This window comes from Manacus vitellinus, unplaced genomic scaffold (genome assembly GCF_001715985.3).
Source record: "Manacus vitellinus isolate BGI_N305 unplaced genomic scaffold, ASM171598v3 scaffold_0_pilon, whole genome shotgun sequence".
NCBI lineage: Eukaryota > Metazoa > Chordata > Aves > Passeriformes > Pipridae > Manacus > Manacus vitellinus.
In genome coordinates, this window is record NW_021938789.1 from 51,869,014 (window position 1) to 51,888,062 (window position 19,049).

Below are 19,049 nucleotides of genomic sequence, written 5' to 3' on the forward strand. Positions count from 1 at the left end.
AGCTACATATATCAGAGTTTCAGTGCAAATTAGAGCAGCTTCATTCATTTCACTTCTGATGTTCTCAAAGGTCACAGAGAAAGCCTTGGGGGAGTTGCACTCATCCATCTGGCAGAGCACAGCCTGTGTAAACAGAACAGCAGAGACAACAAATGTCAGCCTCTTTTTCTTTCCAGACCAGCTTCATGCAGATCTGAAACCACTCACTTGTTTCAAACTAGCTTTTCCTGCCATTTTCAAAGGAGATCCGACATTTCTAGGGAATACTTGACTTCCTTTCCAAGCATCCATCAGGTCAAAATCTGAACTCGCAACAGTGCTGGTTGTTAGTGATGGACAGTGTGAGGTTACAGTTAGCAACTGGCAGGAAGAATATTTTTTCCTGCTGTTCCCCTCCGCTGTATAAAAATAAAAATGTACACTCTGATAAGCATGCAAGTACAAATATCACTGTGACAGAGGTTACTGCCTCATTAACTACTTGTAGTTAACGCAGCAATTAATGGATTATTCCCACAACATCAGTTATTGCAATAAATCACTAATCAGAGTGAATAATTTTACAGTAACTTGCTCCTTGTTTTGTTTTGGGGTTTTTTTTCCCCCAAAATCCATGCAAGACTGTACCAAACTCTGGAGAAACCACCAATAAAACTTTAGAGCAACAGGTTAGACCTTAAGAGCATCACTAAATTTTTCTTATATGTGTACTACATCAACTACTTAGGTACATACAGTTATGCTGGAGTGAGCATCATCTGTCTTTTGAATGTAACACAAATAAACCAGTAGAGAATTTAAAACTATCTATCATTTGGTGAAAAATATATCTCAATTAGAAGGGCAAGGCATTAAGAGACAGACTTACACAGCCTCAAGTCATGGCAAATACTGCTTCTGCCCTTGAGGGACAATTATTGTTAGAGTCAACTTAACATTTTCTGTTTCCAAAGCCATTTATGCCTCAGCTTTCAGGATCAGTAACAGGATTCCTCTAGAGGCACTCAATCAACCAGTGGAAATGAATCATGCTGCCTCTAAAAAGTGCTGGTTTTAAATTCTTGACCTGGTTTAATACTGAATGCACTCAAATATTGCACTTATGCAAACTTTGTAAGCCACTATGAATTATCATAAGTGGAGGTATGTTTTTGCTAAATAAAGAATTTATTGCATTGCTACCTATGAGCAGTACAATACTAGCATTTTCATCAGTTTTTCACCATAACTCCTTTCAATCAAGCATTCAACATTTAATGGCCCCACTGGATTTAAAACCATTCTTGTTTATTTCCAGAAAGGGAACATAATTAACCAAAGTTGAGTAACAAACACACAGTTTAAATAAGGTTTATCCTAATTTTGCTTTACAGAGAAGAGACACCTGATTTTGCAGAGAAATGCCATGTTCAGGTGTGCCACTATATTGGCTACCATAATTCAAAACTACTTTCGTGTCCTTGTGAGATCCTACCTGGAATACTACAGCCAGGTCCGGGGTCCTCAGCACAAGAAAGACAGGGACCTGTTGGAGCAGGTTCAGAGGAGGTCACGAAGATGATCAGAGGGCTGCAGCCCTTCTCCTACGAAAACAGGGTGAGAGAGCTGGGGTTGTTCAGCCTGCAGAAGGCTCCAGGACTTATAAAAAAAGAGGAAGAGAGACCTTTTACGTAGGCAGATAGTGATAGGACAAGAGGGAATGGAGGTATATAGATTGGATGTTAGGAATACATTTTTTTTCTATGAGGGTGGTGAGACACTGGCACAGGTCTCCCAGAGTGGTTGAGGATGCCCCACCCCTGAAAGTGTTCAAGGACAGGTTGGATGGGGCTCTGAGCAACCTGGTCTAGTGAAAAGTGTCCCTGACTAAAACAGAGATGAAACTAGGTGATCTTTAAGATCCCTTCCAACCCAAACCATTCTATGATTCTATGACTTAACCCACCAGTCTATCCAAGCTTTCAAGTTTGTCTTAATGGGCAGTGCTCTACCATTGTCCAGTACTAGACACCAGCTTTGCAAAGTTTACTTTATCACAACTGAGGAAGTTTCAGGCATCCTCAAAACTACTTCCACGAGCCCTAACTTTTTGCTGGAACAAATCTTTTTCAGATATCTTTAGAAATCCTAACTGTGACTGACACATGCCCATGGAATCTCAGAACTTGATACAGCTTCTCAAAAGTCAGTTCTTCAAAACTTCGTCTTTACATTTAAGTAAGTAATTAAAAAAAAACATTAAAAAAAAGTAAACTTTTTGTTTGGAAGACAGCTACAGATACATCCTGAAAAAATTATTTCAGGGAATGACCAAAGGCTGAATATGAATTTGATATTTGCATCTTTTAAGAAGGCTTAAACTAGGCATCATTTACAATTTCTTGCACAACTCTGGGACAGCTTCTTTATTAAGAATTGCAGCTCTATTTCTCTCCTTCTGTTAGCTACACCTAGAGAACAAAGAATCCTCCAAGTAGGAATTTGGGAATAGCTAGCTCAAGCCCATGTGTCCTAAAGGGAATATCCAAAATAAAGATATTATTTAAGTCAACTATGAACCTAAGCTCCCAGTAGAAGTACACACCAGGCAGTTAGTCCAATCCCCAAAGCACTCCTAGGGCTATGTTTGAAACCAGGAATGAATTAAGATCACATCTTCTGACTCTAGCCTACTGCTCATAATCCAACCATTCAAATGAAGTCAACTTTCCAAGAAACATTCTGAACTCAGAACTCACACAGAATTGTGGTATACAAAAGACATTAAATATTTATTACATTGCAGCAGCGTTACACGGGAAAGTTAAAAAATTTAAAATATCCAAATTTTGGACATGATTTTTCTCCATGACAGTTGGTCAGTGGGTCCCTGGGATATCTGTAGGCACCTTTAGGAGTTCTTCAACTTCTTCTTGTAAAGCCTCAGCTTTTTCACTCAGCAGCATCTACAGTGACAAAAACAAACAAAAAAAATTAGAAAACAAATACAAGCATTAGATGTAATTGTTAGGTTAAAACACCAATGTTTCTTTCCAAAATTGCACCTGGTCTGTGAAAGACCTCTGCTGCTGCTCACAGGACCACAGTGATCACAGGACCTTTGCCTCAAAGGACTAACTTGTGCACAAGTACCACTACCAACATGTCTTAGTGATTAGTGTACACCCATATAAAAAGCAGTCACATAAAAATTCATACAGTACACAGCTGTTTTTCTCAATTCTGCCACAGTACATAAAATTTACAGAACTAAACAGTTTTGTCTGTAACTATTAAGGATCATTTTTAACCTTAAACATTTATATTCCACATTGGAATAAACACTTTTAAGTTGTGCCTGACAAGTTGCCAATTTCTTGCTTTATACGAAATTTCTTACTACAGCATTTTACACCAGAGGAGTCCCAGTATCAGCAACTGAGCTGTTTGTTGCTGGCAGCTGGGGAAGAACAGGCCTCCATGCAAGCACTCTTCTAACTTCCCAGTTAGAGAAAACTCCATTAATTTAGTATCTGAGCATGAGTGTAAGCTAGATTGTTGGATTTGACATTGATGTGGATGAGGAATCTGCATATATTCCTCTCTTCTGGCTCACAAAGCAGCATAAGAAAAAAAAGAGCAGCAGGAAGCCTACAACAACATTAAACAAATGTGACCTTTCAAGTGCATAAACCTCAAAGTTAGTATGTTTACTCCACGAGAACATACAAACCAAGACTTCGTTACTGACCGTCTCAATTTTACACCAACCCCCCATTCATTCATTCTAGACATTTCCTTACTTCACCAAAATCCTGTTCTTTCAGCAGAATCCAACATGAAGCCAATACCATTGTAGCAGCAGATGATTAATGGAGACAGAGGAGAGAAAATGCTACCATTGATAAATAAAGTACTTCCTGTATATTTTTTGTTTAGACAAAACTCAGTGTTTGTTACAGAACCTTTCCCTTTGTTTATTTATGTGTGCCAAAGGCAATAAGGGTACCTTAGAGGCAGATATTAAGTGAAGGCTCTTCTCGTGATGCCTATTCAAAATGGAAAAAGAAGGAAAGAATAACAGGGCATGACAAAAGCAACTACATAGGTGAGGTTAACCCTATGCCTTGTTGGTTTACATTTCTAGAATCCTGAAAATACTGTTCTGTTGCCACAACTACCACTAGAATTTCTGTAAGGTAAGTCCTGAGATATTGGCAGAATCAAGCATTTCCACTTACAACAACTCAGCAGGGAGACCAGTGTAGTCATTTAGTTCCTGTATTTTATCAGATAAGCCATCAAACATTTTTTCCTTTTGCTTCCCCTCTGAAAAGGAGCACAACTTGGAACTATCCTGTATGTAACAGGTTGTTCTTACTACAGATCAGTATTTGGATCACAAATATCCACTAATTAGTAAACTGAATCCTTCATTTTTAATGTCATTCAAACATCCACTTTTGACATGCTGGCGTTCTGAAGCAGGTTTTTTAGAAACTTTGTTTTTAACTTACCTTTGCAGATGAAACAATTTGTTTGGCTTGACGTCGTGACAAGTGCTCAATCATCTTTATCAGAGTTTCTGGATTTGCATTAGCCAAGTGTGCTAAAGTTTTGTATCCTGCATTATAAAGCTGTTTTGCTCTTGCCTGAAAGTACAGAATTGTGTTAGATTATTAGAACAGGTAGTAAGAATTACTGGTAAGTGCCAGTCTCTGCACCAACCTCAAATATTTTATTCTGTGTATCAATCCAATTCTCTGTTCCCTAATATAAATATTCACTGAGAACTTACTCCTCAAAAGCACAGCTTTTTACCACTAAAATCTACCTCCCCCAACAATTTCACCCAGCTCTTAGGAACCCTTTATTTTCTGAGCCTAGATGATACTGACTCTGCCATGTTCTTTTGTTATCAGGGTTTCTGCATTCACTGTCACTGGCACCAACAACTGTCTCACATTCTTTGGAGGTGTCTAAGTGAAAGGAGGGCTGATTACAGAGAGAGCTTTCACAAAATTCCAGAAGAGGTTACACTTTCTGTTTCAAGCTTATAAATAATTTTTCCTTTAGCATCACAGTATCTTTTTTATTTCTCCAATTTTGTGCGAAGTCACGGCTGTGAATCCACATATACAGGAGAGATGCACATCACAGGAGTAATTCTCTGGAATGTGATTATCAACAGTGTAAGAGGGTGGGCATTATCTGCTTCTTTTGACTCTGATCCTGTTGCCTATGTAAAGCAGCCAAGCAGAATTTGCTTAACGGAGGGTCTCTGGGCAAACAAATTTCTTTTGCAAAACAAATAATGCTAGAACTTAAATTAAAATTAATTTCTACAATAGTAGTGGAGTAATGTATCATACCCAATATGAGTTATGAAATAAATGCCCATTTGATGAACAAACATTTGGTTAATTACCTTCTGGGTTTTTTTCCCCCCTCACCTCTTTTAAAGACAACAAGGAATAGAAAAACTTTGATGGCTTATTTGGGGTCTTTTAGCATCCAACAGGCAATAGTTTACAATATATAATCTTCCTCCATGCATGTTCATTGATGTGAAATAGGTGTCATTAATTTCACCAGAAGTAGCGACTAATTGCCAACAAGTATTTCCTGTGCCCTATTTGGCTGTTATATGCACAGTATGACAAATAACACAGAATCTTTTCCCACTAATTACTTAAATCTCATGAAAAGGGTTTAGATTGCTCTTTGAAAACTGCCCAAGTAAATGTGTAAATAATTCTCTTTCATGACAATAATCTCAAGACTGATTCTATCATCTCCTCCACAGAAATCTAAGCAAGTTCAGGAGGACAGTTTACCTGCTACAAATATCAGCTGTTGGTATAATTTAAACTCCAGGGCAGAAGTATCTTGGTTACAGCAATAATTTTTTTGAAGGGTCTCCTTCAACTTTATCAGAATCAAACACAACTTTATCAGAATCATGCTGTCCAGGCAGTTTTTGGCCTTACACAGAAATGGTCTCATATGGAGTGAGCCATGAAAAAATTACTACTTATCTTTTTCAAAAAATTTGATATATATATGAAAAACCCAACAGCTGATTAGATTTCGAGTCTTCATTGTTTAGCTTTTGAGAATAAAACCTTACTGCCACTAAATTCAATGGTTTCCTGACAAATTGATTCTATAACAGGCTGGACAGGCAAGTTAAATCATTTTGCAGAGAGTATAACCTTGGACTGAAGCCCCAAAAGATTTTATACTTTAATAGGAATCTTTGATTCAGAAACTGGTTAAATTTCTTATTTAAAGTACATGTAGCACTGCAAGTGATTTGCAAAAGCCTAAGTTCCCAATAGGACTTCACATATTTCCGTGAGGATCTTCTAATTTAAATATGTAAATTCTTATTCCTCTTTACTCTTATGAACTGAAGAATTCTTAGCACAAAAGAAACCTGGACTCTGTTTTCCAACTGAGGATACAGCTAAATTATTGTCCAAATAGAGGATTTTCACTGTTGCCGTGGCAGCAGCCAGAAGAAAAACATTATTGGCTCCAGCTCACATTTCCTCAACAGACCACTTTTCCCCCAACCTCCAGACTGTTGTGGAATATCTGCATTTTGCTGAATTCTCCATAACAAACTAGCCTGATCTTCCAGATATACTTGAAAGGCACAGTAACATTTCACATACAAGTTCACACTGAAAAGTTTCATAAAGCCACGTTTACTAACCTCTAGAACCCCTGCTACCTCCATCAGAGGGATGAGTTCTGTCTTTACACAGTATGTCAGCTGCTTGGTAAGTTCTGTCAGCAAGGCTTTATAAACCCAGAATTCTTCCAATTCCTGCAGAGACAGAGATCACTAAAAATCAGATCTTAAATTCTGTATTTGGGGGACACTACTGATAAAAGCTCTGCTACGGCAACAAGTGCATATTTGGCTTTTGGACAGGGGAAGCACTGTTATTTCTAATTATCCTTTTAGCCAGTTGCAGAGTTGTGTTCAGCACTCCAGCTGAACATCCCAAAGTTGGGGCAGTTCTGAAGGACATGCAATGCATTATTTCAACAGAGGAAAGAAACCCAAGAGACCAAGACAACTCTTTTCCCGAGCTGACATTCCACAACCAGATGACCTTATTTCCAAGAGAAAGGTAAAACGGCCAAATATTTCACCAACAACACTGATCACTGCCCCATATAGTTTGTGCATTTTCACATTCTCAGTGCATTCTCTCACATTCTCAGTGAGAGAACAAAACTCCAGATTTTGCAAAACCAACCACAGAGGATTTATTTACATTCATGTAACACACTACCTCACAGAAGTGTAGAAGACAGGAGGCGAACGAGGCAGCAGAATTAAGGAGATTTTGCACATATCCTCGGGACATATTAAATTTCTCTGAAACGTTCCATATATTGGTCTCTTTCACCAGGGTATAAAGGACAAACGTCAGGTAGAGCCTGTTTACCACAGCACTGTCCACATTCTAGGAATAAAACAAGCTAAAATTCAGACCTCATATCAAACTGCAGATTTTCTTTTAGTACTGTAAGGAAATTCTTTTCATCTTTCTACTCCTTCACAGCCCTAAAACATTTCTATATTATACCCAAAGACATTTAACATTAAGAAAACCAAGCAATGAGGTTAAAAGAACTTTAATAATTAGAACAGTAATAGGGAACACTAGCAGAAAAATAGTCTAGAATTTGTAAATAATCAAATAAAATTACTAAACAGTCATCTTAGGTATGAGAAATCTCCAGCCTACCTTTCTGATGGCTTGACCAGAAGCCTTTTTTGTAATAAAGCTTTCAGGCACTCCCACAATATCTGCTACTTTTTGCTCTGCTGCACTTAGCTGGTTGAACTAAAACAAGATTTCACAAAGAATTTTCCGATGTTTAGTTCTCTTAATGTTATAGAAAAACGTGTACTATTTACAGTGAAAGAATGTTTTTCAGTATCTCTACAGAGTACTTCATCACTGGACTAGTACTGTAGTCACTAGACAGTCAGATCTGTAGTCTCTTTTCCCACCTCTCTGAATTATCTGTAAATGCCCATTTCTGAATGCTTCACTAAAAAATAAATGAATAAATTTTAGTGCTCCCCCAGTACACAACACTTTACAGAAAGCAGAATAGTTGAATTATGGGTGGATCTTACAAAGCATGCAAGACTAGAATGAGGGCAGTGCTGCTAAGGCTGACACAAATGTAGTCTGTAGGAAAAGTATTGGCCACAGTGTAATAGTTACAGTCATGGCTGGAGTTTAGTATTAGACTCATCATTAGACATATCAAAAAATGGTTAAATCTCTAGTGGATTCTGCTCCTTAAATTACACATATAAATGAATGCTCATCAGAAGGAAGACATGGCTCTTGATTAATTTAATAGTGGTTTTCTTGCAGGATGACAGTGATGTGGCTACATATAACTAGTTTATAGGAAAGTCTTGTTTAAGATAAACCAGACTTTGGCAATGGTAAGGCAAGCACCAAGGTTAGAGGTAGGATTTAGAGTACTGGCAACTCAAGAGATATGTTTCATGCCACTGTTTTCCCCAAACAGGGTCAAATATTATAAGTACAAAAGAGAACTTAGATTTTTATGCAGCACAGGAAAGCAGTTCTGCCCTGCCTCTGAAAATAAAACAACATATCTTGTCATTACATTGCTACCCTGCTAGCTACATTTCCTATGCATACAAACTCACAGCAAATTTAATAAGCAGGATTGTTCTATGTCCCAATGCATGTTTGCTAGCAAATTCTCACCTGTCTCAAGTATATCATCCAATCTGGGCTACAGCTAGAAGTCACATCATAAGGAGTTGCCAGATATAGGAGATGAAGATTGCTCTCAAGAATTAGCCCCTCCAAACCTTTCTTCAAGTCCCTGTACAGAAGATTGCAGTATGCCACGTCTATAGATCCTAGAATAAGTACAGAGTGTATTGCAATTATAAACAGGCACGCAGTCAAGTGCAATAGATTTTAACATAGTCAATATTATCTTTATCTTCCACAAAACCTTGTTATGCCATCTGAATTGAGGAGAAATAACCTGCAACCTGAATAATTGTTCTAACCTAACATGAGCAGTGAAACAAAACTGAGGAAAGGTAGCCACCTATTTCCATGTCTGTCTGTTCTGTGTGGTAGACTGAAGGAACCTTTCAGATTCATCTTACTCCAGTTGTGTTCCATACCCCAAAATCTTTATGCTATGCCAGGAAAACAGAACTTCCTGATACATTCTCTTCATTATTACAATTGGTTTACATGTCATATGCTCCTTTTCCATCTTAAGCTTCCCTCTAGTCAAGAAATCCCTTTGTTCACAATGACTGTTCATAACAATGAATTATAAAACAAGGTCCTGAGTACTTTGATCACAACCACTAAATCAAATCTTTAAGTAATTTTTTTAGGGGTACACTTCTGGTTTTGCTCCCACTGGGATCAATATTATTACACTTCATTCCCATCCCATTCAGTCATGTGCTACTTGTTCATTCCCATTTTCAGTTCAGCACATCATTCAGTAAAACTTCCTACAACTTATTTTTCGTTGCAGTTTCAGACTGAAGATGGGAAAAAGGACCAAACTGAGATAAGGTTGAAATGAAGGGTTTGTTGGAATACATATTAAAAGAAGAATAAAAATAGCCTCACCTTTATACGTAGCTTTTCCCAACGGTGTGATTGTTAGTGTACATTTGGAATTGTGGTCCTTCTCAGATATTCTTCCTTTTAGGAGTCCTTTTTCTATTAGATTTTCTAGTCCATCTTTAATTACCTCTGAGAGGCTCTTCTCTTTAGACAGCAGCTGCTGCTGAACACCCAGCAATGTACCGCACATAAAATTGTTGACCTCCTCACAGGTAACTGCTATCTGCAACAGTATTGGAAGTGATTAGCATATTGGAAGTTACAATTTCATAAGATATAGGAAAACATTTACCAAACAGAGAAGAATTTTGATATCCTGTTGATGTGTTTCTACAGAAACACACGACAACAAATAGCATGGATAGGCAGCCTATGGCGGATCTGATGGGACTGCTCTCCACCTGGTCTATTATTCGAGCTACTACATCATGTTAATTTGTTTCCACTGTTTCTATTTGAATCAAGTATCAGAAATAGAAATATTAATACTGTATTGTACAATAAGGTAGATACCATTTTTGCTTTTACACATAAGGAAACTGTCATATTACATGGTTTTATTTAACTCAGTTATTAATAAAGACTAATCAAACCTTTGCCCTTCTTATCTGATTGGAAGCTGTTCTGAAGTTTAAGAAGTCTGCTTTTTTTCTACAGAATCAACAGGTAACATTTTCTTCACATTTCCAAGCACTTAAGTTACTCACAGAGAAGAGTTAACTGATACCTTCAGTCCAACCAAAGACAACAACAGGCTCTGCATTCCCTTGGTCAACTCCAGCAGAAGATTGCTGTAACAATTCTCCAAAGGACTATTAACTAAATCCCGAACCTAAAAAGAGCAAGAAATGTACTTGTACAGGGGAAATATTTATGCATTAATTTTACACTTTAAAAAAACATGTGCATGATGTGCATGATTCAGCTCATAAAGAATGTAAGTGTAAACATCTAAATTTTACAGTTCAGATCTGAAAACAAATCACATAAAGGTCGTTTAAAGGTATTATTATATAAGCTAAATATTTGCAACATTAAGAAGTGAACAAAAATTAAGCTAGGCAGCCCAGCTCCTCCTGCTTATTCCACCAACTTAACACAACAACTTAAATTACCAATAGTTTTGTAAAAATTACCAAGTGTTTGTCTTTTTCTTGCACTATGAGAATACTTTCTCCAGCATCGTCAATACCAGCTCGACCAGCTCTGCCAATCATTTGTTTATACTGGTTCTTCTTCAGGAAGTCATTAGCAACATAAGGAGCTCTGAGAATAACCCTGTAAAGAAGCCTTTAATAAGTTATACTTTATACTCAAATTACTAAAGCAGCAATAAAATGATACAAATTCATTCTTTATATATGCTCCTTACCTAATAACTAATAAAAATCTACTGCACCTCTTTGAACAGATGCGTAAATTAGATGCAAAGAATTTAACAACTTAAGGTTTATTAAATGGTAAGCCATGTTCATTATGTTTTGCAGAACCTTTGAAACTGGTTTTTACATGTACTTAGGCCTGAGTTTAAGATGAAAATCACTGAGATATAAAATAAATCCTATAGAAAAAACATGCTCAACACTGACCATACATCAGTTATGCTAAAAAGACAACACTTGTCCATATGAATTTTGTTTCTCCCCTCAGAATTCCAACACACAGAAGTGGACTCTTAGCAAATAGTCTTTGGTCAGACAGATTACAGCAATCATATCATCAACACTTGTACATGAAAAGATAACGCATTTTTGTGTTGAAACTAACTTTTTGTGTTCAAACTAACTCCTTAAAAATATTTATTCTCCAATTTAAACACTGTTCTTAGGTTAAATTCTAAAGAAACCACTATACTCCTGAATAACATTAGTAAAATACTATAATATTTCTTCCATTTATTAACATTTCCTTATTCTATTTAGGTAAGTGCTCTTCAGCTATGCATTCTGAGGGACTTGCTACTGACTCACATTTCCTACATAAAAACTTTGCAGTCTTGTGTCCCAAGTTGAGCACAAAATCCCTTATATTTCCAGTTTGCTAGTAAAAGCAGAAACACACTTTAAATAGCACTGATATTTCCAACTTATTAAAGCATTTTTTTTTACAAAGTAAAAATCTATTTAAAAAAATGAAATATGTTTTGGTTATTAACCTTCTAGCTGGCAAGTTGACTCCAGCAGCCAGAGTAGCTGTGCAAGCAAGCAGACACAGGACACCTGAAGAATATGCTTCCTCTATGCTTTTTCTTTCATCATTTGTAAGGCCACTATGGTGATAGGCAATACCAAAAGGGATTGTTTGCTTCAGAACAGGACAGACACTTCCATTTCCAATACTCTTTAGGTTCTCGACGAGATCTTGTTTTTCTTTCTCCCTGTGAGCTCTAAATTCTCTTGGAGGAGGAAAAGTATTTCTTTAGACTTTGACCAACCATTAACTAAAAAAAAAAATAAAATTAAGAAACATGCTTACTGTCTATTTCTCTTCATTATCCACTCCTCTAACTTCTAGGTTGGAGAAATGGTTATTTTCAGTAATTTTAAAACAGCAATACACAGGACTGATTTAGTTGCAATAGAACTCTCTTCGTGTTTATAAGCACAGGCACAAAAGGGATCAAACATTTATTGATTGTGTGTGGGTATTAAATGCACCAAAGAAAGGAAATAGGGCCAGTAGTGAAGATTATAGCTACATTTAAAAATTGTTTCAATTTTCATAGCAAGGGAGGGGGGTTGTTTATTTAATATAATTTCTTTCTACATAAAATTTACCTTTGCTAGACAATTATGAGTTGATCAAATCACATTTAAACGAAACTAAATCTAAGATTTACTTTCTTTTCTTTATTAACGAAGTCTAGTTTACATTTTAAAACTTAGATTCACAAAGTGGGTGAGGAACAGAGATACTGAAATGACTAATAAAATAACATACATGACCAAAGACAGGGCTATAGAGAAAAATGTTTGCTTTCTAAGCTTGCAGACACCAGTGCCAAAGGGATACAAAGTTAAATTATGTTTCCTTTTTTCTTTAGCGTTTGTCCTCTGATAACCATTTTTCAACTAATTTGGTTTAAAAGCAAGAATTTTTAAAAAAACCTTTTGTTTAATAAGCCTTTCACGGTTTGCTGTCACTTATGCAGTTAGCAACTTCATATGATTCCACAGTCAGAGTATTTACTTCTAATCCCCAGGGAAAGTCACTTGTGAACTAGTGACAATAAATCCTTTATTCAGTATATATAATTTAAAAAAAAAAAACCATCACATACACTTACTTCTTGAGGTACTTGCACACCATTGAAGCCACATTTTCACAATTCTTTTTGGTGGGACAAAAGACTAGGCAGGAATAATTAGGAATAACTTCAGTCACCAGTGCAATGATGTGGTCAGGATCCGCTTTCTCCAGACAACTAGAATACTACAATAAAGACGGAATTTCTAAGTTTAAATATTTGTTAATAAGTCATAACCTAAGTATGCAATACTAAGTAATACTTGTTCTCAACCTTTGCTAGAATACACCCATTTAATTTAATGTGGCATAATTGCAAGAAGTTGAACGATAAGCTTTTCTCCCAATTCTCACTTGAAAGAGTTTATTAACATATCTAGCTTGGACTCAGGGATACAAGGGTGGACAAATCAAATTCTTCTCTTTTTCCTCTTAATACTTCATTTTCTTTTAGCAACACCATAGAAATACTGTGATACTGGCAGTCTACCATTCGACACATTTTTCTTTGTAAAGGTTGAAATGAATCCCTACAAGCCAGCAATAAGCTGGAAACCCCCCCAAAAAGTATCTTCTTTCAGTACTGTCTTAAGTGATGAACCATTGAGAAAATCTACCCCAAAACATAAAGCATTGGGTATCTGGAATACTCAAAACCATTACTCTCCACAGGTCAAAATACTGAAGAAACTTCTACCTCAAAGAGTGAAAATAAAGTGAAAATCAAGTTAAGTGTTCAGTATTTTAAGGCCTTTTTCGTCCCCAAAGCTCACCATTTTCTTTCTCACAGGTACTACAAACGAACTATAATGTTTAAGCAATTTCTCTAGTAAAAAGCCTATTAAAAATAATCAATGTATAATAATACATTTCATAAAAGCAGTTCAAAGAAACTATAAGCACTTTGGTTTTTACCTTGAAATTAAGGAGACGTGAAAACGTAAAGCCATTTTCTGTTTTGCTGTCAACTGCATAAATGGTGTCTCGTATCTTCACATACTCCTTTAATTCTACCTAGCAGATAGAAGCCATGAACAGAAACTTTAATTAAATTACTAAGTTTTCTCTCAAGCTATTGCTTATGTACAGCTAAAGCTTTTTTCTAAGCATCACATGACATGTACGTACTCACACACAAGCACACACTTCACCCCATCAAGAATTTTTTAGATAATTGTTTTAATTATCTGCCTTGATAAGGCACTGAATCATGATGAAGAATGATAAATACAGTATCCCATGAACTATTAAAAACCACTGTCCTGACAGCATACAAGCACCAGTAATAGAGATTCTAGTTACATCAAAAGAACTGATTTATCACAGTAGCTGTAATTTAGAAATTGGTTTAGTTAAAATGACACAAATGTCTTAACAGGACAATATAAAGGTTACTACATTTGTGCATTTTAAAATGCCTAGTGAAATTTATTGTATTGGTAACAACTGCAAGCAATAGAACAGATTATATTACACTATACAGTAAAATTAAGCAAAAAAGCTGTGATACAATCCTAAACAGATTTACTGTAACTTTAAAGCCAAATATCTTCTTTACTAGTCTATGGTATCTTGCATACAGACCGGTCTAAAATTATTGGTGTAGTATTCTGCTCGCAGGAACTTCTGCAGGTCTCCAACATTATTCAACGTTGCACTCATTCCAATGATTTGTGTGTTTTCTGTAGAACAGAAGTTGAGATGAATTTATTGTCACATGACCAACTTTTAACACTTTTGCTCAGTAATTAATTCATAGGCCTGCTTCTTCATCATTATTCTTTTGTAAATGCCGAAGTAGACAGATTAAAGGGGGATCTAGGCTAAGAAATACTACTTGAGATGTAAAAAAAGAGCATTTAATTGGAATGGTTAGGGGCTCCTACAAAGAAATGGAAGACAATTGACAATACTCAGGATTTTGCAGAGAAGTATCAAAAAAGTTTCAAGAATACCCAGCCCATCGTTAGAGGGTCAATGAACATCATTACTGCATGGAGTCATGGCATGTTTTTCAAAAGCAGCCAGAACACCATAAATCCAGAAAGCAAAAGCATGACTCCCCTCTAGAGATGCCATCACCACAATATGTTAATAACATTAACTGCAGCCATGACTTACTACTGGTGTAAAGGATTTTCGCAAGAGTAATTTCCAGTATCGCTCCACGACTTCCCTCACCAAGCATATGCAGCTGTGCACAGAAGAGAAAAAGAAAATGCAAGAATGCTACTAAGAGTATTTCTAAAAAAAAAAAAAACAAAACCAAAAAACCAACCTAAACCACCCCCAACAAATATGTAGACCTAAACAAATACTACAGGATTCTTTGTTGGACTTCCGCTTGTAAATTTTGACCGCTAAGCTCCTTCCAAAAGTACAACCTCAATGAAACAACATTTAAGAATCAAGACCAAATGTAGACAAGATCTACCTTCCAACTAACTAGACCATAATTGACCCAAACAGTTAACTCCTGACAGTAAAAAGTCAGTGCGGAGATTTTTGTATTCACCAGTCAAAAGCAATTTTCAACAAAATGCATTTTAAACAACACTGAGAGCAGAAAAATTTCTAGTAGGCAGCTCCCAGAAAGAGTAGAATTAAATGCTACAGCTGTCTTCTGTTTAGAAGCTCCTGTGCTAAAGTAAGGTCAGTCAGCCTGAGGCATTCCATGAATTAAACAGCCTCCCTACACATGTTATTTAACCCCACAATCAACCCTTAGTAGCACAACTCAGCCACACCACTAAAAAGCAGAATAAAGGGCAATTCTCACAGCCAAATGTTACTTGATATTTTTCTTTTTTTTCTTTTAATGTTCCATTGAGTTGTTGTTAATACCAGTCACAAAGTCACATGGTTTCACACTTAGGAGCTAAGTTCTGGGTTTCATAAAATACATTCCATACAACTAAAATGATTTATGCTTTTTGGTAATCTGATACAGATGTCCAATTGACAAGTAGTTATTAAACAATTCACCACCAATCATTAACACTGTAAATCTCTCGATACAGAATCATCCTGATACAGCAACAAGTGCTTCAGTTAATGAAAAATAACTTTCAATATTACAGAATTATGTACCAATGCAGAAAAAAACTTAGTTAAGTAGTAGTAATTTCATGATGAACACTCAAAGCAATAAAAGAACCACTGTTTGCTAATTATATTAGAAAAATATGAACAAACTGAGTAAGTCTTCTGTCATACCTCATCTACGACAACCAGACCAAGGTCACTGATCCTATCTGTTTCAATTAAGGAATTCACCAGAGCATGTCCTTTCTCTATGGTAGCAATATAAAGAGATTTTTTTACTCTCCTTTTGATTGGTGGAAATCTTCCTTTACTTCCTGCGTATTCTTCAACCAGGAAACCCAGTTCTACCCCAAAACTCGATAAACCCCTAATCTGTAAAGAAAAAAATCAGAGAACAAACACATGCTCATTTTGGATTTCAGAGCTGCCTCAAGAACTCAACATACAAATAATCAACCCACACCACAATCAACGGCTTGAATTACTGAAAACATATTAGCTATGACTACCTATGCCAGCTGCAAAACTGAAGTGTCTGCACATATTATCAGGTTGTGTTTCATCTGTTTTCTAAAACTAACTTTCCCTTTACACCAAAAGTGATAGCTTTTATTTCAAGACCATTTCTTTAGCGAGTTGGACAGCTCAGCTCTTGGGCTGCAGAACTATACAAAACATCGAAAAAGCACAATTATTTCAAAATTCACTTTATATATAAATACATGTATATAAAATTTACTTTACAACTCAGCATCCTCACCTCACAATTTATGACTGTTCCATTACAAAATTACTGACCCTCAGAACAGTATCTAGGAGGGGTCACTCACTTCACTCACTTCCCACCATATATTCATAAAAATCATGGAGCTTGCTGAAAACCAGCCAAGCGACAAGGTAACGAAACATATCAGAAAATATAAGTATCAAACAAAGCAGTATCAGAAACACTGTATCCAGACCTTTTCTTGGACAATGGCAACATATGGCAGGATCATCAGAACATCCTTCTGCCTGCAGAGTAGTTCTTGGAGAATCATTATTTCAGCTACCAATGTTTTTCCACCACTGGTTGGCAACGAGTATATTAAGTTCTTTCTTTGCTGTAGAGAGTCTAACATTAAGCAATCATGCTGCCACTCTGAAAAATCAAAAAGGAACTATTAGCAATCCCAGGGGCATGTTAGCCAATAGCACAATGCCTGCATTTCCCACGGAATACTTTAAGCCCAGTGTTTGAGGATTTTTCCTCAATAAACCACTAGAAGTCTTCAGTAGTGAAGCCTTCAACAGTATATTCTATAAGCCATATAAACCTTTTTCACCCACCTAAAACACCAAGAAAGCCATTTACAAAACCAAAACAACTATTTTCCAACACAGTTTACATCAAAAAATTACCTTAAATATTTTTATAGGGTAATGGGTGAAAGAGACAACACTCCATTAGCAATTTTTTTCCAACAAACCATTAGTTACACTACCATAAAGTGTTTCAATCCCTCGAAGTTGTCTGAATAAATCTTTAACTTTGCTAGGTAATCCATAAAAAGGGCCTATATCAACAGAAGAAGATTCAATAGCTTTCCTAGCAACAAAAATCTCTTCAGATAAAACAGCTTCTTTAAGCTGCTTGGTCTTAGAGACCTGCAGAGTCTGGGCTTTGGCATTCCCAGTCATAGCACTTTTTAGGTGATCTTTAAGACTCTCAGTTTTCAATAAAACACACTTGGAGTCTGAGGAAAAGTCCATAGGTCTGTTCCTGTGTTCAGCACAATAAGACAACGGGCTCCTGATTTTGTTCGAGGAAGAATTCACACATTCACTCCTCTCTTTTGAGTCTGGCGATGTCCTAAAAGCAGAAGAAAGTTCATCCATTTTCTCAAAATACAAAAGTTGCGATGATGGCAAGTCGTCGAAAAGAGATTCAGCTGGTTCTCTACTGCCATCCACCAGGTCTCTGTCCTGCACTTGGCAAGCACCCTCTTTGTCAGCTTTAAGGACAGATGCTTTTTCTGAAGCAGAGAAGTTGTCTTGTTTTTTCTGGTGAATTCCTGACTGAAGATTCCCAACTGTGATTTCTCTAGCTGCTTTCACATCCATGTTTTTATCCTGCAGGTACTTGTGTTCGATGTCATCCACTTGAGCTAGCAAAGAATCATTTCCACAGAAGCTGTCATAGTCACCAAACATGTCTTCCTCACTATCGTTACAGCACTGTAAAACCAGAACAGCGAGCATCAATACTCTGAAGCAACGCCACAGGAGGCAGCATAACTTGTGCAGCACGCACATCAGATGCAAATAATCTAGGTCTTCCCCAGCTTAAAAGAAAATTGTCTTTTCTGATATTGTCTGTGGGGGAAACCCAGGTCGAGTTCTAAACGAACACACACCTTGACTCAGTGAAACCAAACTTACAAGCAGGATGGATGCCTGCACAGAGAGTTGATGGAGATGAGCTTTTTTAAAGGTAAAGCCAAACGGGATCATCCCCTCTCGTACAAAGCACGGCCCTTCCCGACACACGCCACGCAGGCTCGGTCTGGGACATTCCACGCTCCCAGATGGAGCTCCCCCGCCCCGATACCAGCCCTAGGACCCCGCCATCCCCTACCGGGGGCTCCGCCGGCGGTGGCCCCTCGCCACCAGAGCTCGGTCTCTTGGGAACCACCGGCGAGCTGGCGGCGCTGGGCTGCACCGTGGCGTGGCTCCTCTTGCGCTCCGAGCTGGGCGGCTCTTCCTCCGCAACGCGCGAGGCCGGGCTCGCCCATGCCCCGGTCCCAGCCCAGCCGCCGCCCTGCGGCCGGGGCTACGCGGGCCGTCACGGCCCGGCGGGACAGGACGAGGGACACCAGGCGCGCGGGCAAAGTACGACCGCCATGAAGCGGGAGCGGGCACTTCCCGGCAACAAACCCACCGCGACAAGTCACGTGACAACGCGACGGCCAATCGCCTGCCCAAGCGGGGCAGGCCGCTCGCCATTGGCCGGCGGGCGGCAGTGACGCACGGGCGGAAGCGGCCGTGCGCGGGTATCATGGCGGCGCGGCCGGTCGGCCCAGAGTTACTTGGCGGCGCCTGGTTCCCGGTGCGTCCCTTTCG

The 19,049-nt window shown here is 37.8% G+C and overlaps 1 protein-coding gene across 1 annotated transcript; it reads right to left on the reverse strand.

Annotated features, from left to right (window-relative positions):
• Window positions 1–2,750: 2,750 nt before the first annotated feature.
• Window positions 2,751–17,731, reverse strand: HELQ (helicase, POLQ like). Its single transcript, XM_018073326.2, has 17 exons — window positions 17,677–17,731; window positions 16,910–17,088; window positions 16,119–16,319; window positions 15,024–15,096; window positions 14,487–14,584; window positions 13,818–13,916; window positions 12,943–13,088; window positions 11,812–12,051; window positions 10,793–10,934; window positions 10,384–10,488; window positions 9,660–9,879; window positions 8,760–8,917; window positions 7,749–7,847; window positions 7,290–7,463; window positions 6,701–6,814; window positions 4,497–4,631; window positions 2,751–2,945 (listed from the first exon to the last, which is right to left on the reverse strand). The coding sequence occupies exons 2-17, from the start codon at window positions 17,066–17,068 to the stop codon at window positions 2,859–2,861; spliced, it is 2,250 nt and encodes a 749-aa protein (XP_017928815.2). The 5' UTR covers window positions 17,069–17,088; window positions 17,677–17,731; the 3' UTR covers window positions 2,751–2,858.
• Between the last annotated feature and the right edge of the window lie 1,318 nt (window positions 17,732–19,049).